General features: G+C 56.2%; 1 protein-coding gene across 3 annotated transcripts in view; it reads right to left on the bottom strand.

The window, feature by feature from the left end:
* The window catches only part of ADAP1 (ArfGAP with dual PH domains 1), a 71,963-nt gene that overhangs the window by 5,714 nt on the left and 43,001 nt on the right, over positions 1 to 23,248 (bottom strand). For all 3 annotated transcript variants that reach the window (XM_060125224.1, XM_060125225.1, XM_060125226.1), the window contains exons 3-6: positions 17,905 to 17,996; positions 14,428 to 14,510; positions 7,078 to 7,190; positions 6,114 to 6,260 (exon numbers count right to left, since the gene is read on the bottom strand). In XM_060125224.1, the coding sequence (XP_059981207.1) occupies positions 6,114 to 6,260; positions 7,078 to 7,190; positions 14,428 to 14,510; positions 17,905 to 17,996 (435 nt within the window). The remainder of the gene's footprint in view (positions 1 to 6,113; positions 6,261 to 7,077; positions 7,191 to 14,427; positions 14,511 to 17,904; positions 17,997 to 23,248) is intronic.

Genomic DNA, 23,248 nt, shown 5'->3' with positions numbered 1-23,248 from the left:
AGAAAACCTAAAAAGAAACCAGTAAAGAAATTCTGAAACTAAAAGTACAATCATGGAAATGAAAATTTCACTAGACGGATTCAAAGGCAGAAGAAAGAATCAGTCAACTTGAGAGGAAAATGGAAATTATCAAGGCTGAGAAACAGAAAAAAAGATTGAAGAAAAGCAAGTAGGGCCTAAGAGACCTGTGGGACACCACCAAGAGACTGACATATGCATTGTGGGAGTCTCAGAAGGAGAAGAGAGAAAGGGGTGGAGAGAATATTTGAGGAAATAGCTGAAAACTTCACAAGTCTGATGAAAGACGTGAATATAAACATCTAAGAAGCTCAACAAACTCCAAGTAAGATGAACTCAAAGAGGTCCACTCTGAGAAACGTTATAATCAAACTTTGAAAAGACAAAGAATCTTGAAAGCAGCAAGAGAGAAATGACTTGTCACATATAAGGGATCCTCAAATAGATTATGAGTAGACCTCATCAGAAACGCTGGAGGCACAGGACAGCTAGCCAATATATTCAAAGGAGGAAAAAACAAAACTCTCAATAAAGAATCCTAGGGCTTCCCTGCTGGTGCAGTGCTTGGGAATCTGCCTGCCAATGAAGGGGACACAGGTTCGAGCCCCGGTCCAGGAAGATCCCACATGCCGTGGAGCAACCAAGCCTGTGCACCACAACTACTGTGCCTGTGCTCTAGAGCCCGTGAGCCAGAATTACTGAGCCTGTGTGCCACAACTACTGAAGCCCGTGCGCCTAGAGCCCGTGCTCCACAAGTGAAGCCACCGCAGTGAGAAGCCCGCGCACAGCAATGAAGACCCAACGCAGCCAAAAATAAATAAAATAAATTTCTAAAAAAGAGGCGAGATTAAAGGTAATATTTAAAAAAAAAAAAAAAAAAGAAAGAAAGAAAATGCTCAGGGAGTCCTACAGGTGAAATGAAGGAACACTAGACAGTACCTCAAAACCTTGTGGAGAAACAAAGATCTCAATGAAGGTAAATACATGGGCTATTATAAAAGCCGGTATTACTGTAACAATGGTTTGTAACTGTGCTTTTTGTTATCTACATGATTTAAGAGACTAATGCTTTTAAGGATAAAGCAAAAAAAAAAAAAAATTAAGGTAAAAGCTAGTATTACAGTAAGTTTGGGTTGTGACTCCTTGTTTTTTTACATACTTTAGGAGATAGTGCATTTTAAATAATTAGTAGGGGTTTTTTTTTGTTTGTTTGTTTTTTGGTTTTTTTTTATCACTCATTGTACAGATGTAATTTTGTGACATTAACAACCAAAAGCAGTGGGGATGGAGCTAAAATAATAGAATTTTATGCTATTGAAAAAACATTCAAAAGCTTCTATATATTCAGTTTAGAATGTTTTAACTTTAGTATGTTAAATGTTATCCCCATGGTAACCCCAAAGAAAACAGTGAAAGAAGATATACAAAAAGAAATAAGAAAGAACTTAAACGTTTCACTACAAAAAATAAACACAAAATAAAGACAGGAATGCAGGAAATGAGGGACAAAAAATCTACAGGGCATAGAAAACAAATAGCAAAATGACAGAAGTCCCTCCTTATCAGTAATTACTGTAAATGTAAATGTATTAAACTCCCAATCAAAAGACAGAGATTGGCAGAATGGCTATAAACACATCATCCAACTATATCCTTTCTCCAGGAGACTCACAAAATTGTGGAAGGTAAAAAACCAACAGATCAAAGAAGAAATCACAATGGAAATTAGAAAATATTTAGAGGTACATCAAAATGAAAACACAGCATACCAAAACTTACAGAATGCAGCAAAAGCAGTGCTAAGGGGGAAACAGATAGCTATAAATGCTGACATTAAAAAACAAGAAAGATACCAAATCAGCAGCCTAACTTTACAACTTAAGGTACTAGAAAAAGAAGAACAAACTAAAAAGAAGAACAAACTAAACAAACTAAGCTAAAGGAAAGAAGGAAAAAAAGATTAGAAATCAATGAAATAGAGAACAGAAAAACAATAGAGAAAATAAATGTAAACAAAAGTTGGTTCTTTGAAAAGACAGAATTGAAAAAACTTTAGCTAGATGGACTAAGAAAAAAAGAAGACTCAAATTACTAAAATCAGAAATGAAAGTGGGTGCATCACTACTAAATTGTACAGAAATAGAAAGGATTATAAGAGAGTACTATAAACAACGGTATACCAACAAATTAGATAACCTGGATGAAACTGGATAATCTCCTAGAAACACAAAACCTACCAAGACTAAGTCATGAAAAGAACAGATAATCTGAAAAGACCTGTAACAAGTAAGGAGACTGAATCAGTATCAAAAGTCTCTCCACAAAAAAAAAAAAAAAGTCTCTCCACAAAGAAAAGCCCTGGACCTCATGGCTTCACTGGTGAATTCTATCAAACGTTTAAATAAGAACTGATACCAGTCCTTTTCAAACTTTCCAAAAAAACAAAGAGGAGGGAACCCTTCCTAACTCATCTGTGAGGCTAGAATAACCCAGATATCAAAGCCAGACAAAGTCACTACAAGAAAACTACAGACCAATATACCTTATGAACACTGGTGCAAAAATCCTCAACAATATACTAGCAAACTGAATTCAGCAGCATATTTAAGGATTATACACCATGACCAAGTGAGAGTTACTCCTGGAGTGCAAGAACAGTTCAATACATGAAAATCGATCAATGTAATACACCACATTAACAGAATAAAGGGGGGGAAACTACATGATCATCTCAATTGATGCAGAAAATGCATTTGACAAAATTCATATGGAGTCTCAAGAGGATTCAGACAGCCAGAACAATCCTAAAAAGGAAGAACAAAACTGGAGGAATTCACTTTTGATTACAAAGCCACAGTAATCAAAAGAGTATGGTCCTCATAAAAGACCCAAATTGCCACAGATATCCTGAAGGAAAAAGAACAAAGCTGGAGGCAAAACTCTCCCAGACTTCAGACAGTACTGTAAAGCTACAGTAATCAAAACAGCATGGTATTGGCACAAAAACAGACATATGGATTGTGGAACAGAAAAGACAGCCCAGGGGACTTCCCTGGTGGTCCAGTGATTAAGAATCCACCTTCCAGCAGCCGCATGGCACAGGGATATCGGCTCGGTGCTTTGTGACCGCCTGGAGGGGTGGGATAGGGAGGGTGGGAGGGAGGGAGATGCAAGAGGGAAGAGATATGGGAACATATGTATATGTATAACTGATTCACTTTGTTATAAAGCAGAAACTAATATACCATTGTAAAGCAATTATACCCCAATAAAGATGTTAAAAAAAATAAAAATTAAATTAAAAAAAGAATCCACCTTCCAATGCAGGGGACACGGGTTTGATCCCTGGTCGGGGAACTAAGACCCCACATGCCACGCGGGACAACTAAGCTCGCCTGCTGCAACTACTGAGCATGCAGGCCACAACTAGACCCCACGCGCCACAACTAGAGAGCCTGTGCACCACAACAAGGAGCCCACGTGCCACGTATTTTTTTAAAAAAAGAGCCCAGAAATAAACCCACACACCTACAGTCAATTAACCTTCAATAAAGGAGGCAAGAATATACAATGGGGGAAAGACAGTCTCTTCAACAAATGGTCCTGGGAAAGGTGGACAGTTGCATGTAAATCTATGAAATTAGAACACTCCCTGATACCATACACAAAAATAAACTCCAAATGGCTTAAAGACTTATAAGACATGACACCATAAAACTCCTAGAAAAGAACATAGGCAAAACATTCTCTGACGTAAATCGTACCAATGTTTTCTTAGGTCAGTCTCCCAAGGCAATAGAAATAAAAACAAAAATAAACAAATGGGACCTAATCAAACTTACAGGCTTTTGTACAGCAACGGAAACCATAAACAAAATGGAAGGACAACCTACGGATTGGGAAAAAATTATTTGCAAGTGATGTGACCAGCAAGCATTTAATTTCCAAAATACACACACAGCTCCTACAACTCAGTAACAAAAAACCAAACAACCCAATCGAAAAATGGGCAGAAGACCTAAATAGACATTTCTCCAAAGAAGACATATAGGTGGCCAAGGGGCACATGAAAAGATGCTCAACGTTGCTAATTATTAGAGAAATGCAAATCAAAACTACAAGATACCACCTCACACTGGTCAGAATGACCATCCTCAAAAATTCTACAAACAGTAAATGGTGGAGAGGGTTTCGAGAAAAGGGAACCCTTCACCATTGGTGGGAATGTGAATTGATGCAGCCACTATGGAATACTATGGAGATTCCTCAAAAAACAAAAAATAGAACTACCATATGATCCTGTGATCCCACTCCTGGGAGTGGGATTACGGAAAACTGCTTTGAAAAGATACACACACCCCAGCAGTCATTGCAGCACTATTCACAATAGCCAAGACATGGAAGCAACCTAAGCGTCCATCGACAGAGGAGTGGATAAAGAAGATACGGTACATATATCCAATGGAATATTACTGAGCCATAAAAAAGAATGAAATAATGCCATTTGCAGCAACATGGATGGATCTAGAGATTAAGTCAAATAAGTCAGAAAGAGAAAGACAAATACCATTTGATATCACATATGTGGAATCTAAAAGAAGACGCAAATGAACTTTTATGAAACAGAAAAAGACTCAGAGACATAGAGAACACACTTGTGGTTGCCAAGGGGGAGGGGAGTGGGGGAAGGATGGTTTGGGAGTTTGGCATTAGCAAATGCAACCTTTTTTTTGCAATCTATTATATATAGAATGGATAAACAACAAGGTCCTACCATATAGCACAGTGAACTGTATTCAACATCCAGTGATAAACCATAATGGAAAGGAATATGAAAAATAATATATATATGTATAACCGAATCACTTTGCCGTGCAGCAGAAATTAACACAACATTTTAAGTCAACCATACTTCAATAAATTTAAAAAAGCAAACAAAAAACCCCCAGTATGGTCCTGTTATAAAGACAGACATACAGACCAATGGACTAGAATAGGAAGCCCAGAAATGAACTCTTACATATTCAGTCAAATGATTTTTGATGACAGTATCAAGAGCATTCAATGGGGATTGAATTTAAAACAAATGGTGCCGGGAAAACTGAAAATCCACACACCAGAGAATGAAGCTGGACCTGGGTCTTCCCTGGTGGTCCAGTGGTAAAGAATCCGCCTTCCAATGCAGGGGACGCGGGTTTGATCCCTGGTCAGGGAACTGAGATCCCACGTCTCGGGGCAACTAGGCCCGTGCATCACAACTACTGAGCTTGCATGCTTCAGTGAGAGCCCACGTGCTGCAACTACAGAGCCCACGCGCCCTGCAGCCCACACGCCACAGCTAGAGAGAAGCCCACGCTCCACAACAAAGAGCCAGCGCGATGCAACGAAAGATCCCACGTGCCTAAGTGAAGATCCCACATGCCACAACTAAGACCCAATGCAACCAAAAGAAGAAAGAAAGAAAATAAATAAAAATTTAAAAACAAAAAACAATGAAGCTGGACCCTGACCCAATTAACTCAAAATGAATCAAGGACCTAAATGTAAGTCCTAAAACAATAAAGCTCTTACAAGAAAACATGGGGCAAAAACTTCACAACATCGGACTTGGCGATGATTTCTTGGATGTGACACCAAAAGACACACGCAACCGAAGAAAAACAGACGAATTCAACTGAAATGAATATTTAAAAATTTTGTGCATCAAAAGACCATTCATCGAGTAACAGGCAGTCCACAGAACGGCAGAGAATACTTGCCAGTCACCTGTCTGATAGGGGATTCACATCCAGAATATAGAGCGAGCGCCTAAGGACAGACTTTGAGGGGCTTGCGGTTCCTCCCACCCTCGCTGGGTGGGGACACAGAGGCGATGGCCACGGGGTGGGGTGCGGCGCTCTGCCAGCCAGCTGCCACCCTCATCTCTTCACGAGGCCTCTACGCTCCCTCCCCAAGGGCCCGGCTGGCTCCCCACTGCAGCCATGGCAGGGTGGTCTGGCGGGCCCTTGGCCCCGCGCCTGCCACCCTGAGGGTCCACTGGGTTCTCCTGAGACAGTGGGGGTGGTCCAGCTGCCACCACCCCGCCGTGCACCCACCTTGCCATCCTCGTGGTAGACGAAGATGTTTCGAGTACTGTTGTCTTTCAGGTAGGTGACCTGCAGGCCGTGCGGGTGACCGATCTTGGCCGGCTGGAAGGTGGCGTTCAGATGCTCGATCTTCATGATGGCCTTGGGCTCCTTGGCCTGGGAAGCAAGGCCCGGCCTCAGCGCTGGCCTGGCAGGGAGTCTCCAAGGGCGAGGCAGCAGGCAGAGTGGGCTCCGGATGCTGGCCACACACCTGCTGTCCCGCGTGGCTTTGAGCAAGTTACTTACCCGCTCTGGGCCTAGGCTCCCTGGTCTAAGTCTAAGATAACAGCATCCCTTCCTGGGGGATGACAAAGTGGGCGCTCAACATGTAGGCTGACCCCCTCTGTCCCGTCTGGTCCGCCCTGGCGCGGCCGGGCCCCCCCCTCCTGCTCCCATCCTGCCAGGCCTCTCTCCTCTCCTTGCACTGGGGGCCGGCAGACGGCCGCGTGGCACGCTCGGGCAGAGGCGGCAGGCCTGAGGGCCATGAGCTGCCGTGGTTACTGCATCACAGGGTCATGTTCTGACCCGGAGCCGGTCTGCTCCGGGTGTGGGTGGGGCTCGGCCAGCTGCCCCGCCACACTGGGACCCCCCCGGCGCCTCCCCACGCACTGCCTGCGGCACCCGGGGTCACCCCGGCGTGCTTGCCGGGTGCTGGTCCCCTCTGTCCCTCTCAGGCCTGGGAGTGCCTGCCAGGGGAGGGCTTGCCACCTCTGTGCCCCAGGATCACCCACAGCACAGGGAGTGGCTGTGAGCGGGGTGGGTGGAGGGGCCCCCACGGGGGCCGGCAGATGCCCACGGGAGGGGGCAGCTCATCTCCCAGGAGGGCACGAGGGCCGCCGAGGAAGTGGCGCTGCTGTCCAGGGTCCAGTGTCCAGCCGCCCCAGACCCCGGGTGGGAGGCCTGGCCGCTGCCCTTGGCCCTGTGCCCAACTCACGTCACTTCTGTTGAAATACTTGAGGGCCCCCTCGCGTTCCGTCAGCACAAACTTCCGGCTTAAGAACTGCCCGTTGTCCCGGCCGCGCTTCCAGAGAAAGCCTTCTCGGTACCCTGGGGGAGAGGGGCCCTGTCGGACGGCCGCCACCCTGACGAGGCAGAGGCCGGGGTGGACCCTGTTCCCATCCCCAGGGGACCCGCAGCCCCCAGGTGCCGGGAGGCCGGCAGGTGTGAGCGGGCATCAGCCTGTCCTTGGACCCCAGGCCACCCCCTCTCCACCGGGCTGCACGCTCCGGCCCTTTGTCTTTTCTTTTTCTTGGCAGGTGTGACAGGCACGCGGGGATGTGAGCGCACCGGGCGGGCACACGGTGTGTGCTCTTTGGGTGTGAGCAAGGGCCTGGGGACGGGCCAGTGTCCTCGACCATCGGGGGGGGGGCCCAAGGGTGCCACAAGGGTCCTCGAGAGAGGGGGGCCAGAGGGAGAAGTGAGCCCGGCAACACTGGGGCGATGGGGCCTCGGCCAAGAGTGTAGGGAGCCCCCCGGGGCTGGGCGGTGCAGGGGGAGACCCCCCCCCAGGAGGAGCCAGCCCTGCACTCTCCTCAGCTTTGGCCCCGAGCCTCATGGTGGAGCCCCGACCTGCAGGGACCGCAGGGTCCGTGCACGTCGCTTGAAGGCACGCAGCCCGCAGTCAGCGTCCCAGCAGCAGTGGGTGAGAAGGCAGCCCCTCAGGCGGCCGCGGCCTTTCCCCTCTGCCTGTTCTGGGGCTCTGTGTCTGAGGTCTGCCCCGCACGTGCCTCCGGGGCTGGGCCAGCTCCCTCTCAGCACCACACTCCTGGACGTGCTGCTACTGCCTGATCAGGGATTCGTGCCTCTTTGTCGCCAGCGGGGCCCTGTGGATGCCGGGCTGTCCACCCACGCCTGGCGGACAGACGCCTGGTCGTGCCCGGCCTTCTTGAGCAGCTCTGCTGCGCCCAGCGCGGCCATGTCTTCCAGGGGGCGTCCCACTGCCCTTGGGCATAGCCCAAGGGGGCACATGGCTAGGGGCAGGGGCCCTCACAGTCATTGCCCTACAGCTTTCCCTCTGCTCCTGCCCTGGGGAGAGGGTCCCGCTGCCCACGTGCGCTGAGTGAGATCCCTGCCAGGCGCCGTCTGAGGCTGGTCCGTGCCGTCAGTAGGGGTGGTGCCTGGAGCCCAGAGCCTGACGGCGTGGCTTTTGTAGTTTGGACGCCACCACTGGGTCCTGGCCCCCACAGCCCCCAGCTCCAGCCTGCTGCCGCCCGTCGGCTGTCCTGGCAGCCCCACGCCCAGCACCATGGAGGCTAGGAGCTGTTTCTCTGCTCTCGAGATGTGTGGTCCTGAAGAGGCAGCAGTCTGGCGTCGGGGACGGGGCAGCTGGCTCCTGTCTGTCTGCGGTGGGACAGTGCCAGGTGAGGCCTGCTCCCTTCCGCCTGCGACTCAGAGGTCCCCCAGGTCCCCTGCACACAGCGCCAGCAGGTACATCCCCTCTGTGTGCGCCAGGGAGCAGGGCCACCACCGTGTCCCCAAGCTCAGGCAGGGCCCTCCCTGACTCAGTGAGCGTTTGGCTGGAAGTCCACTTGCCGTCGGCTCGAGGCCGGCCCCCCTGGACCCTGCACTAGCCACACAGAAAAGTGCCCAAGGCGCAGCTTTTCTGCAAGGACGTTCCCCGCCAGCACCCCTGACCACGCCTGAGACACAGCAGGCCGAGCACGTGCACACCCGTCTCACGGCCCCCACGTGGGCCTCTAGGAACATCCTGTGGTCATCCCCACTGCAGAGGACGAAGCTGAGGCTGGCGTGGAGTCCTGTCCAAGGCCAGTGGCCAGCAAGACTGGAGCCGCCGGCCCCGTCAGCGGTTCCCAGCCCCCAGGAGCCCGCGCCTGCCTGCGGGGCCCAGCAGGGGGCAGCAGCGCCTCGGGATGCCGGGCCCGGAACGGGGGCGTCTCTGCCGCAGCCGGAATGGCGCTCCCATGGTCACGCCTGAGGCGGCTCTGCTGACACGTCCCAGGCCAGCCCAGCGGAACAGACGGAAACGCTGGCCCGAGTCTGCCTGGCTCCCAGGCCCGATGGCGAGCCGCCAGGATGCCTGATTTGGGTCTGAGATGTGGCGGCGGCGTTTTCGCGTGGGTGCCGGCCAGGCCCCTGGCTTTGCCCCAGCAGATGGGCGGCTCTTTGGCCGCAGCCTGAAGGTGGCGGCCCCCGACCTGCCCGCGTCCAAACTCGCCCGAGCCGTCCTCTCTCAGGGCCCCCCAACCCCGTGACGTGGGACGTGCGCAGCCCAGGCTCTGCCGTGGGGACGCCCGCCCACCGTGTCCCGGGCTCCGGGCCGCGGGCCCCTGGCCACCCACCCTGAGGCGGGCCCAGGCCCTGGGAGACTCCCGAGCCCACTCCCGGGCCGTAGCGGCGCAGCACCCGGCACACAGCCGCGGCCTGGGGGTCTGCTGCTAGGCCTCCCGCGTGACCCCTGCCAGTGGCACCCCCCTGCCCCGGCCCACACCCGGGGCCCGGCTGTGCCCGGAAGGGACTGTTTTCTCCCAAAGGACTGGCCGGTGCTGGGGCAGAAGCCAGAGCGTTCACCCAGCGGTTACTGAGTGCCTACCGTGTGCTGGGCCCAGTGCTCGCTGCAGGGGAGCTGGAGGAGGCAGGCCGCTCCCGGGCCCGCTCAGCCGCCTCTTCTCACGCCCTGCGTGGGGTGGCCCGGGACGAGCCCAGAGAGACCGTGGATGCCGGAGCCGGCGACGAGATGCCCACTGGGGTGGACCAGTGACCAAGCCACAGACTGACCACCCCCCAGTGGGCAAGCAGCAGGGCAGCGGGGCAGCGTCTCAAGTTGGACATGCACCTCCCACGTGACCCAGAGAAAAACACAAGCATGGTGAACACACACTCACGTGTTCACAGCAGCTTCACACATCAGCGTCACAGACTGGACACGACCCATGTCCCTCAGCTGGGGACCAACTGGTCCCTCGCACAGCGGACGCTGCGCTGAGACGGCTGCGCGCCAGGCTCGCGGGGCGGCCGGGCAGGGCTCAGACGTGCAGCGCCGAGGGGAGCCATCCGTGACCTTCCAGCGCAGGCGCACACGCGGGCACAGAGCAGACCAGGTGGGTGGGGCGGGGTACCCAGGCAGCTCGTGGAGCTGTTCATCAAGTGTGCACGTCACACGTTAGCGTCGTAAAACACTGGAGCAGGGACCACGTGGCCGTGCTCCAGGGAGGCACAGGGCTTGCCGGGGGCCGGGCCAGGCGTCCTGTGCCCAGGCCCCAGGGTGGCCCTCCCTGGCTAGGAGGTGGGCCCCCACGCCGGGTGGCTTCTCCTGGGCGGTGCCCTGTGGAGGGTGTCCCCTGGGCACGGGTGGCACTAGGGAGAGCCCCTCCAGCCACCTCCCCAGAAGGGCCAGGACCTGGTTTCCGGGTTCTGCTCCCCAAGAGGCTGGCACGAGAGCCCTGGGAGCCCCGGTCCTCCACCACTCAGGCTCCCAGCTGCTCCGGCTGAAATGGCCAAAGGGGCCGGTGGGGAAAGGTTGAAGGCCGAGGGTCAGTGGGCGCAGGCTGGGCTGGGCGCGGTGCTGCTAGGACTCAAAGCCCCTTGTCCGGTGTTCCAGGAACATCACAGGCTTTGGGAACAGCACACGTGGAGGGTGCTTCTGGGTGTGAACGTGGGTGTGGACACAGGTGTGAACCTGAGATCTGTGTGTGACTGAGTGCATCTAAGAGCACACGCTTGTGAACGTGTGTGATCTGTGGCTACACGCACCACGGGGGTGTGTATGAGCCCGCGTGAACACGCACGGGTTGTGTCGGGGCGGCACCAGGAGGGGGATCGAAGCGCCTGCCTCGTGTGTGGTTCCAGCCCCGCCAGGGATGCCTCGGGCCCTGTATGCCCCGCGCCTGAGCTCCCTCCACGGTCCCACCGCGTCCCCACCTCACAGACGGGGACGGCGGCGGGGGGCCCGCCACTCCCCCCGGGGGCCCCCGGCCCACCGCCCCCAGGGCTCCACTCTCTCCGAAGGGGGCTGAACCCGCGAGGCAGGGCCGGCCGCGCCGCGCAGGAGGCTGAGCGTTTCGGCGACGGGGGCGGCCGGCCCTCCGGACAACAGGGGCCCTTGTCGCCCGTGAAAGGCGGCCATTGAGGCTCTGGCTGCAGGCGGGGACGGCCCGGGGACGGAGCCAGGAGCAGCTGTTACCCGGGGTCACCGCGGCGAGGGGCCTGCGGGGCGGCAGAGGCGCAGCCCGGCCCCGGCGCGCCCAAGCCTCGGTCCTGTTATCCCGGGGCGAGCACCTGCCGCCACGCCCACCACCACAGCGGAACCGGCAAAGCCAGGCTGGTGCCCCAGCAGCGCCGAGGCCGCCGCCGTCCTACCCGGAGGCCGCGCCCCCACTCTGGGGGTTGCTGGCCAGTCCCCACCCCGGTCACATCTGTCCACAGCGGTTTCGCTGTGGTGACGTTTCCCCCACGGCCACTCAGCGGGAACTTGTGTCCCCTCCCTCCCCTCACAGTTGGGTTCCTTGTTATCACAGGGACCCGTGAGACGCCCTTCGCTCCGGCTCAGATCCTGTGACGCCGCTACCGTGCTGTTGCTCAAACCGTCCAGCTCGGCCCGGCAGCGACACTTCCTCCGCGGACGCCCTAAGCGCACCGGGTGGGGGCTGGGCTTGCCTGAGGCCCCGGCAGGCGTCGTGTTGGGAGGGATCCCCGCCCACGACCGAGGGTCCCCAGCAGCCCCCCGAGCCCACCCCAGGCATATGGGCGCCCCAGCCCGGCCTCCCTTGGCCACGTCACACCTTGGAGCGGCCCTGCCCTGGCCCCGCGGTCCCCCTCCCTGGAACATCTCCATTCTCGGGGACCGTGAGCGTGTCGGCCCCTGTGCCGTGGGAAAGGCGCTCCTGGGGGGGCTGGGCCTTGCGAGGGACGTGGCCGGGGCGGGGGGAGGGGCGGGTGGGCGAGAGGAGCAGTGGGTGGGCCGGGGGCCTGGTCGCCCACCATCCCGACAGAGTGCCGGGCGGGGCTCTGGTCCAAGGGCCCCGGCCAGCCAGGCAGCAGCGGCTGTGAGAAGCGGCGCCCTCTCTCAGGAGGAGGCCGGGGGTTGGGGGGGGAGGTGGCGGGCTCTGGGGAGACAGGTGGGCGAGGGGGGGCTCCGCCGGGAGTGAGAGTCAGAGGCTGTTCAGGACCCGCGCACAGAGCCAGGGCTCAGGCACCTCTGGGAACCCAGGTGGATCCCAGCAGCTGGTGCCCCGGGCACTCCCCATGTCTCCTTGAGGGGCCCTGCCCTGCGGGTGGCTTGATGAGCACTTCCGTGGAGTCAGGGGACCAAGCTGACGGTCCCCAGGGCCCCGCACACCCAGGACTCTGCGCCTGTAAATCTCAGGGCTCTGCTGGGCGGGGGGCGGTGGGGAGCCACAGGCGTGAATTTTCAGGGCTCGAGGGAGAGGGGGCGTTAGCATTTTGGGCAGGGTGGGTGGGCTTAGAGAAATAGGGATCAGAGCCCCATTAAGGGTCTCTGCACCGAGGCCGCAAGCGGCTGCCGCCTCGTGTGGGGAGCAGAGACAAGGCCTGAGGCCGGGGCCCCCCACGCCGGAGGTGACGTGTGAGTCGGGGGGAGGCTGCAGAGCTGCAGGGGCCGGGCAATCAGAGATGGGGGCACGCGTGCACAGGGCCCTTCCAGCGGATGAGCTGCTGCCCAGTGGGAAGCCAGGGCCCCCGGGGTGGGGGCCGGCACCGCCTGCTCCAGCCAAGCTCTCACCGTCACCCCCTGCGGGGCCTGCACCCCGCCCGGTGCCCCCTCAGCAGCACCCCAGCAGCGCCCCTGGGCCCAGCTGAGCTCGCCCCCCTTGCGCCCCGTGAGGGTTGGCCCTCTGTGGCCAACACAACCTATCCAGGTGAGACAAGGGCCCGCCTCCGCAGGTGGGCCCCAGCCTTTGCTCTTCGCTGCCCCAAGGGTCTGACGGAGAAGCCATGGCCTTCAAAGGCCGCCCGCTCCATCCCGCCACGTGTGCACCCCCAACGGGCTCTCCCCATCCCAGTCCCCTTGGCCGGCGCCACAAGCACTCCCGAGGTGTCGTCTCACGAGAGGAATGGCAGCAACTCGAGACGGGAAGGTCTGTGGTCGTGCCACCCTGGGCACAGCCCCACTTTCGCGGGAGGGCTCCAGAAGCCGGTCGGTGCGCGCTCATCTCCCGGCCGTCGTGACTCGGTCACACGCCCACCCCTGACCAGTCGGGACCAAAGCTAAGACTTTCCTGACACTCGGGTGAAAGTCACACTTGCCCTTTTCTCACGGAACCCAAAGGCGTTTCCAAGCTGGACCTGCGGCAGTAAAGCCACCACCGGCAGGGGCGGTGCCACCCCGAGAAGCAGAACCAGAGCGGGAGACACGAGCCAAGTCCTCACGGCGCTGACCGAGCGCCTGGCTCAAACTGTGCCTGAGCCAGCGCAGGTGTGCGAGCCGCCCTTTCCCTGTTCTCCTTACACCCACCCGGGCTGGACAACTGCTGCTCACAACCAGAGGTCCCGATGCAGCAGCAGGAACAAAATCCTGTACCTGCCTCTGAATCGAGGCCGCACGCCACGCGTTATAAACCGCCGAGATGTTTATGCCTGGGGGACAAAGGCTGTGGGCTGAGCCTTCCTGGGGTCCCAGAGCAGGGAGGCCGGGTTTCAGGCAGGACGGGACACAAGCGCCCCAGGGCTGAACAGGCACGGGCGCCCACGTCCTCTCTCCCTCGCACGTCGGGGGCATCAGGAGAGGAGGAAGTGGCTCCCTGGGGTGGACCGTAATTGAATCCCGGCCACGTCCCAGCCCTGGGCCACATCAGGGGCTCAGGAGGAGAGGGGACCTGGAGCCGCCTGCTGTGCAGGAGCATGGGCTGCACGCAGAGCCCCTCCTGGCCAATGGAGGATAAAGGGGCCAATCCCGCAACAGACACCTGGGCCGCTCGCATGTCATCACCCCCAACCCGTGTGCTGACAGAGCCCCCGGGGCCTGGCCCCCCCTCCCCGGGCCCACCTGGCCCAGGCCCATCCACATCCCTCCTGCCAGGACCCACCCACCCTGCGGGCCCTCCCAGGGCAGAGGTGCTGCCGCCACCAGCCTGGAGGGCCCCGGGCAGCCCCCCACCCCTCGGTCGGGGTTCAGGGCTGGGCTGTGAGCAGCTGCGGGGACCCCTGGTGCCAGGTCAGCCAGCTGGTGTCAGGGGCCAACGGATGGACATGGATTCAGCCCACTTAAGCGGTTGCCCAGGTTCCTAAGGACCCTGCTCCAGCTCTGGGAGGTAGGGGCGGCGGGACAGAGAGGGCGGAAGGACAGACGGACAGGTGCCGGCATCCTCACCTGCGGAGTAGGGTTCCTGCCGCTCGGGGTAGGTGAACTCCTGCCGTTCGTACTTGGCCCGGATCCACTGTTCCCGCAGGAGTCTGGGGAGAGAGGGGACGGGCTGGGGGACAGTCCGGCCTGAGCGCAGGCCCGCGGGAGCTGCCGCGCGGAGGGGTGGCCCTGGGCTTGGTCCCACCGCCTCGCAGGTGGCGGGGCTGAAGGGCCACCAGCTTTGGGTTTTAACACTGCTAATCGGATAGTTTCACCACTTCATAGAGTCCCCTTTTTAAAAACTGAGATATAATTCACGTACCATAAAATCCACCCGTTTAAGGGTCCGATTCAGCAGTTCCTGGTACGCTCACAGGCTGTACAGCCACCACCAGGATCTAGTTCCACAACAGTCCATCACACCAAATGGAAACCCCATCCGTTAGCAGTGCCCCCGCATCCCGGCCCCAACCGTGAGTCCGCTTCCTGTCGGGACGTCTCCTGTGCCTGGAACGTGCGATGTGCTCAGAGTGTCTGGGGCTCAACCACGTGGCAGCTCAGTCACCCCACCCTCCTCCTCTGTCTGGGAGGCCAGGCTCACGCTCGGGTCCAGAGAAGGAAAAGGCCCGGCCAGCACCTGCCCGCGGGGCCCGCCCCATGCTCCCCGGAGAGTGGCTCCCCAGCGCAGCAGTGGTCGCGGGTCGCGGGAGGGCAGCAGGCAGGGGAGACAAGGCAGTGAGCAGGGGGCAGCCTGACGCCCGCAGCCCCCAGCCGCTCCCCTCTCCCAGGCCGCCCCCTCCCGTGGGGTCCCCCACGAGCAGCCAGCTGGGCTGTCATGGGTCACATTGTGTCCCCATCCCACCAAATATGTATGCTAGAGCCCCAACCTGCACGACCTCAGGCCTACCCTTGTCTGGAGACACGACAGCTGAGACCAGTGAGCCGGGACGAGGCCATGTGGTGCGGAAGCCCTAACCCCACGCCACCGGGGCCCTCAGGAAAAGGGGCGTCTGGACACAGGCCGCAGAGGGACGGCCACGCGAGGACACGGGTGCCGGCCCCGGAAGGACCCCACGCAGCCCCGGGACTGGGAGACACGATTTCTCCTGCTCATGCCGCCAGCCTGTGGCCCCTCTTCGGGGGTCTCGCCTGGGACCCGCCAAGGGAGGGGCACCCACAGGCCCACGGCTGCCTTGGGGGGGGTGGCTCCCAGCTGCCCCAGCCACACAGCAAGCAGGAGGCCCGGCTTCTAGCAGAGGCCAAACTGAGGGGGCCGGACTGACCGCCACCCACGACGCTGGGGTTGAAACTCAGGGCACGGGTGGCACCGGAAGGGAATCTGGGCCCCGGCCGCGCTCTGAGTCACACGGCCAGGCCCTCTGCTTCTCACATTGCCCCAGCTGGCAGGGTGGGCTCCGAGCTCCACAGAGCAGGAGCTGGGGGACCACTGTGTCCAGAACCCACCCTGGGCCAGACCCCGGCCACCTGACTCACCACCTCATTGCACCCTCGCGATGCCCCGGGGGGGTGGGGGGGAGGGAAGGTGGCATCCTTCCAGCTTCACGGCTGAGGAAACTGAGGCCACTGGGTCTTAGACTGCCGGGAGGCTGTTGCAGCCCCTGTGCTAAGTGTGCATAGCTGAGGAGGTGTACTTTCCAGTGTACACGGGCATTCACACCCCCTTCACCGCTGCACAGCTCTTCACAGTGAACACGGGCATTCACACCCCCTCCACCGCTGCACGGCTCTCCACAGTGTACACGGGCAGACCTGAGCACCTGAGTCTGGGGAATGGGGCGGGCTCGGGTCCTGTGAACCTTCACTCAGTGGAGGTTTCCGGAAGGTGGGCCCCACTGGGGCTCAGAGTACCCTCCCAGTGGGGACGCCTGGTCACCCGAGAGGCCCTGACCACATAGCCCTGCATGGGGGCTCTGCAGGGATGAGGCTGCAGAGGGGCTGGCCGAGCCCTGGGCAGGAGGCAGGCGTGTGGCCACACACTCAGAGCGGTGGGGATGCAGGGTGTGCATGCAAATGGCCCAGACAACGGAGGAGCCTGTGGCTGGGTGATTAAAATCGGGTCAGAATCGGCGGCCATCTTGCTGATTCATACCGAGATGGAGCCCAGTGGGGCGGGGCGCGAGTTCCCCGGGAGCCCAGAGCCCAGGGTGCGCCAGGGCCTGGGGGGCCGGCCTGCCCGTGAAGGGTTGAAGCGGTGGGCGCGGCATGCTGAGGTGAGGCCAGCCTCGGTCTCCCTGCCTGTGAAGTGTCCGAACTGGACGCGCCTCCCAGTCTCCCCACTGTGGCCGCCAGCAGCCCCCCGGTGTCCCACCCCTCGTTCACACAGAACTAGAAACACACAGCCCTGCGTGCAGCCTGGGTCCAGGTGCTGCCGGGCGGGGTCCCCGGGCTGTGGGGTACACCAGTGAGTCAGGAGGCGACAGCGCTGAGCCAACAGGAGGGAGGTGCCGCCCGGGGGCCAGGGCTGGACGCAGGGCGCCCAGGGGCCTCGCAGCCGTGGGCACATCCCCGGCCTGGGAGGAGGTGGGGCTGCGTCCCTACCCTCCTTTCCCAGAAAAGGAAACTCCGGGAGGGGCTCTCATCACAGAGGGGCCCTTCACCTCCGAGCCGCAGCTGAGCAGCTGTGACACCGGCCAGCTGAGGAGGGGCCATCAGGGGCCTGAGTGACCCTTGAGGGCATTGGGAGGGTTGCCAGGGATGGATGGGTGGGTCTGATATGGGTGGAGAAGGTATGAGGGGTGCTTGGGGGGGCCAGCTAGTGAGACGGGGGACAGTCCCCAGGAGCCCCCCAGGAAGGATCCGGAGACCCCTGGTGGGCAGGTTCCCTGCTGGTGCTGAACCTGACTCGGGCAGCTGACCCCACGCACCTCCCCTGACTTCCAGAACCTTCTGGAACCCCACAGTGTGCTGCCCTCTGCTGGGCGCCAGGAAGAGATTTGAGGAGCCCACCCTCCCTTGAGCCCATGGGACCCAAGGAGGAAAGGCCTCTGCGACCCCTTGGCTCTGAGGGGCCAGAGGAGGGGGGAGGGGTCCTCAGGAATGAGCGGTGGCCAAACGGAGCCAGCCTGGGGGCTGGGGTCCTGGGGGGGGCTGGGGTCCTGGGGGGTCAAGCAAGGGCCTCGGGTGGAAGGAACAGCGGGGGATGTTGGGGCGGGAGGGGCGTGCGGAATGGCCATCCAGCCCGGATGGGGAGCCACTCAGGGACCAGGGGGTTGGGAACCCAGGTGGGGTGCAGATGGGGACACTGAGGTCAGTGAGGGGGCTGGGGTCCCACGGGAGCGGGCCCCCTACCTCCCCAGGTCCACACCTGGCGCACCAAGAACCAAGACCAAGCGGAGGACAGCCTGGACGGGGCCCCCGGGACGCAAGGCCGGCGCCCACCTTCCCCCACCCCGGCCTCCCACCCGCCAGCGGGTCGTCCCGAGCCATCTCCAGAGCCTGCGGGCTGTTTACCAGCGACCGTGACAGAAGCCCTTTGTTACTCACTGGCAGTCGGAGGCCGAGGGCCGGTAGTAGAAGGGGGGCACTTTGGACTCAAATGCGGCTCTGGCGACATGGTTTCCGCGGGAGGTCATGAACTGCAAGAGAGAGGGTGGGTCAGGGCCCCAGAGGCCAAGGCCGGCTGACCCCAGGGCCCTGGCAGCTCGGCGCCTGGAAGGGAGTGAGCAAGGGTTGGGGCACTGCCCTCCCCCGCAGCTGGCGGGGGCCAGATGCCTCCAGAACGGGGCCCTCCTTGGACGAAGGCCCTTGCCCCTGGCCTCACACGAGGCCTGGCTTGTCTACTCTGCCTGAGCGGCACAGAAGCAGCCCACGTTCCTGTAGGGCAGCCACGCTGCAGAGACCAGGCATGCAGCTGCAAGCTGTGAACAAGCTGGGGGGGGGTGAGGGGGAACCTCTGGAGCAGCCGCCATGCGGGGCGTCCCGGGCCCAGAAACAGCACATGCAAAGGCCCTGAGGTGGAGCGAGCTGGGCGTACTGGAGGAGATGCCCTGCCCTGGCCTGGCCGGCGTGGGCGGGGGCCTGACCACAGGGGCCTCAAGAGCAGGGAGGGAGTGTGGGCTGCCGGTGCCCTAACCCCTCCCTCTAAGCCATCGCATTTGAGGACCGTCAGGCCGTGGATGTGGACGATCAACGGGGGAAAAATCACAAACAATAAGCTGCTTCAGCAAAAGGCTGGCACCAACTTAGAATCCTAAAAGCGATGGCTTTTCTATACAAAACACCGATCTGCTCAGAGGTCTAATAGGAGGAAAGGCCGCCGCTAAGAGCAGGTGGACAAAACACCTAAGAACTAGCTCTCATGAGGGTCACTCAGTCTCCATGAAGAAACTGTCCCGTGCTCCAGGGCAGCAAAAGCAACTCCAGAGACATACCAAGTTCGTGGTCAGGGAGACAGAAAGCGTGCTGTCTCCCTGTGTTGGTCTATTTTTAGCAATTCTCAAAAAAAGAAAACCAGGAATAGAATTTTCAAGAGCTATTAGCAAAGATTCTAAAGTTCATTTTAAAATTAACAAGCAAAAGCATCCTAGAAAATTCTGAAAATGAAGATGCTTCCTACCAGATATTCAAACCTGTTATAATGCTACTATGAGTCAAACAGTACTGACCAGAAAGCCTAAAAGGTCCAGAAACAGATCCAATGGGATCTAATGTCCAATATTAAACAGGTTTAGTAGGACAAGTGGTGTACAACAGTGGTAACATCTCAGATCGACGGGGGAAGTGCCCATTACTTGATGACCAGTAAGAAACTGGAAGCTACTGGAGAAAAGGGGGTATGCCTTTCAGCAAAGTAAACTCCAACTGGATTAAAGACTGAATTTCCAAAGTTAGACAATACAAATAGTAGATGAAGGGAATTCCCTGGCGGTCCAGTGGTTAAGGCTCCACGCTTCCACTGCAGGGGGCACGAGTTCAACCCCTGGTTAGGGAACTAAGATCCCGCATGCCGTGCAGCATGGCCAAAGGTAGATGAAAATCACGGGATGATTTAAAAAATAATTTTGGGAAAATATGGAAGGAAATCTTCATGACTTTGGGTTAGGAGTGGTTTCTTAGAGGTGACACCAAAAGCACAAGTAACAAAAGAAAAAAAAATCAATGGAACTTCATCAAAATTAAAAACTTCTGTGTTTCTAAGGACACCATCAGGAAAGTGGAAAGATTTATGAACCTTAAAAACACGAGGCTCATGAGAAACGGACACAAAATACCACACAGCATAGGACTGCTTTTGTATGAAACACCCAGAACAGGCAAATCCAGAGACAGAAAAGCCAACTGGGGGTCTCAGGGGAGGGGAGTGGCCACGAAGGGGGACGGGTCTCCCCTGAGGTGAGGCGAATGTTCTGGAACTAGACGGAGGTGACGGTTGAACAAGATTGTGAATGTGCTTATTTATTTTTTTACTGCAGTGTAGTTGACATACAGGATTGGTTTCAGTTGTACGGCATAGTGGTTCGACATGTATACACGTTACGAGATGACAAAGTTATTACAACATTGTTGGCTGTACCCCCTGTGCTGTACGTTACATCCTGTGACTTACTTATCATGACTGACGTTCATGCCTCTGAGTATCCTGCACCTACTTCTTCTGTTCCCCCGCCCCCTTCCCTCTGGCAACAGCTGTTTGTTCTCTGTACCTATGAGTCTGTTTCTGTTTTTTAATATTTGTTAATTTTGTTTTCCAGATGCCACGTGTAAGGGAGATCATACAGTACTTCTCTGTGTCTGACAGATTTCACTTAGCATAGTACTACCCTCTAGGTCCATCCGTGTTGTCGCAGATTGTAAAATATCGCTCTTTTTTACGGGTGAGTGATATTCCATGTATATATACACCACATCTTCCTTATCCATTCATCTGTAGGTTGCTTCCATATCTCGGTTATTGTAAATCACGCTGCAGTGAACACGGAGGTGCGTGTATCTTTTTGATTAAAAATGTTCTAGTAAACACCCAGGAGTGGGATTGCAGGATCATATGGTAGTTCTATTTTTAATTTTTGGAGGAACCTCCATACTGTTCTCTGTAGTGGCTGCACCAACTTACATTCCCACCACCAGTGTAGGAGGGTTCCCTTTTCTTTACATACTCTCCAGCATTTATTACTATTATTATTTTTTAATGAATTTACTTATTTATCTATCTTTGGCTGCGTTGGGTCTTCACTGCTGCGCGTGGGCTCCCTCCAGTTGCGGCGAGCAGGGGCTACCCTTTGTTGCGGTGCGCGGGCTTCTCACTATGGTGGCCTCTCCTGCCACGGAGCACAGGCTCTAGAGTACAAGCTCGGTAGTTGTGGCTTGCAGGCTCTAGAGTGCAGGCTCGGTAGTTGTGGCGCACGGGCTTAGCTGCTCCGCGGCACGTGGGATCTTCCCAGACCAGGGCTTGAACCCATGTCCCCCGCGTTGGCAGGCGGATTCTTAATCACTGCGCCACCAGGGAAGTCCAGCATTTATTACTTGTAGACTTTTTAATGATGGCCATTCTGACTGGCGTGAGGTGGTACCTCACTGCGGTTTTCATTTGCATCTCTCTAATAATTAGCGACAGTGAGAGCCTTTGCATGTGCCTACCTATTGGCCATATGTATGTCTTCTTTGGAAAAATGTCTGTTCAGGTCCTCTGCCCATTTTTAATTGGACAGTTTCTTTTTTTGGTACTGAGTTGTATGAGTTCTTTGTATATTTTGTGCAATAACCCTTATTGCATAAATTGTTTGCAAATATCTTCTCCCGTTCGGTAGGTGGCTTTTGCATTTTGTTGACAGTTTCCTTCGCTGTGCAAAAGCTTTTTAGTTTGCTGTAGCCCCATTTGTTTATTCTTGCTCTTGTTTCCCTTGCCTGAGAGACAGATCCAAAACGATATTGCTAAGACGGATGTCAAAGAGCATATGCTGCCTGTGCTCTCTTCTAGAAGGTTTATGGTTTCAGGTCCTATATTTACGTCTTTAATCGATGGTTTCAGGTCTTACACTTAGGTCTTTATCCGTTTTGAGTTTATTTTTCATATACGGTGTAACAAAGTGGTCCAAGTTTCATTCTTTTGCATGTGGCTGTCCAGTTTTCCCAACACCATTTATAGAAGAGACTCTCCCCCATTGTATGTTCCTGTCTCTGGATTATTCGCTTCATTTTTTAAACATTTATTTTATTGAGGACTTCCTTCGTGGCACAGTGGTTATGAATCCACCTGCCAACGCAGGAGACACAGGTTCAAGCCCTGGTCCAGGAAGATCCCACATGCCACGGAGCAACTGAGTCCGCGAGCCACAACTACTGAGCCCGCGAGCCACAACTACTGAGCCTGCAAGCAACAACTACTGAGGCCCACGCGCCTGGAGCCCATGCTCCACAACAAGAGAAGCCATCACAATGAGAAGCCCACACACCACAAGGAAGAGTAGCCCCCGCTGGCCACAACTAGAGAAAGCCCGCGCGCATCAGCGAAGACCCAATGCTGCCAAAAATAAAATTTATTAAAAAAATTCTTTTATTGAAGTATAGTTGACTTACAAAGTTGTGTTAATTTCTGCTTAGAGCAAAGTGATTCAATTACACATACTGTATATTCTTTTCATATTCTTTTCCATTAGGTTTATCACAGGATATTGAATATAGTTCTGTGTGCTATACAGTAGGACTTTGTTGTTTATCCATTTATACATAATAGTTTACATCTGCTCATCCCAAACTCCCAGGACTTCCCTCCCCCAGCTCCCCTCCCCTCCAGCAACCTCGAGTCTGTTCTCTATGTCTGTGAGTCTGTTTCTGTTTCATAGATAGGTTCATTTGTGTCGTATTTCAGATTCCACATATAAGTGACATCATATGGTATTTGTCTTTCTCCTTATGACTTACTTCGCTTGGTAGGATAATCTCTAGGTCCATCCATGTAGCTGTAAATGGCATTATTTCATTCTTTTTTATGGCTGAGTAGTATTCCATTATATACATGTACCACTTTGATTGTTCACTTTAAAATGAATTTTATGTTACATGAATTTCACCTCAGTAATTGAAAAAATTACATAGCTCCTTAAGAATATAAACTGCACTTTTTGCATTTTAAAAGTATTATTTTAGGGCTTCCCTGGGGGCGCAGTGGTTGAGAGTCCGCCTGCCGATGCAGGGGACGCGGGTTCGTGCCCCGGTCCGGGAAGATCCCACGTGCCGCGGAGCGGCTGGGCCCGTGAGCCATGGCCGCTGGGCCTGCGCGTCCGGAGCCTGTGCTCCGCAACGGGAGAGGCCGCAGCAGTGAGAGGCCCACGTACCACAAAAAAAAAAAAAAATTTAAAGTAAAGTTAAAATACAACCAACAGGATGAGAAGAACTACTTGCAAATACTAAATCTGACGAGGGATTTGTGTCCAGAATACACAAAGGACTCAATAGTCAACAGACAGCCCACGTTAAAACGGGCAGAGGATGTGAATGGACATTTCTCCAAAGAAGACACACAAAAAGGGGCTTCCCTGGGGGCGCAGTGGTTGAGAGTCTGCCTGCCAATGAGGGGACACGGGTTCAATCCCTGGTCTGGGAAGATCCCACATGCCGTGGAGCAACTAGGCCCGTGAGCCACAGCTACTGAGCCTGCGCTCTAGAACCCGTGAGCCACAACTACAGAGCCCACGTGCCACAACTACTGAAGCCCGCGTGCCTAGAGCCCGTGCTCCACAACAAGAGAAACCACCACGATGAGAAGCCTGCACACCACAATGAAGAGTAGCCCCCGCTCGCCGCAGCTAGAGGGAGCCCGCGTGCAGCAACGAAGACCCAACACAGCCCAAAATAAATAAATAAATAAATTTATTAAAAAAAAAAAAAG

This window comes from Lagenorhynchus albirostris, chromosome 15 (genome assembly GCF_949774975.1).
Source record: "Lagenorhynchus albirostris chromosome 15, mLagAlb1.1, whole genome shotgun sequence".
NCBI classification, from domain to species: Eukaryota; Metazoa; Chordata; class Mammalia; order Artiodactyla; family Delphinidae; genus Lagenorhynchus; species Lagenorhynchus albirostris.
The sequence above is the reverse complement of the archived record's forward strand: the minus strand, read 5'-3'. Positions and strand labels throughout refer to the sequence as shown.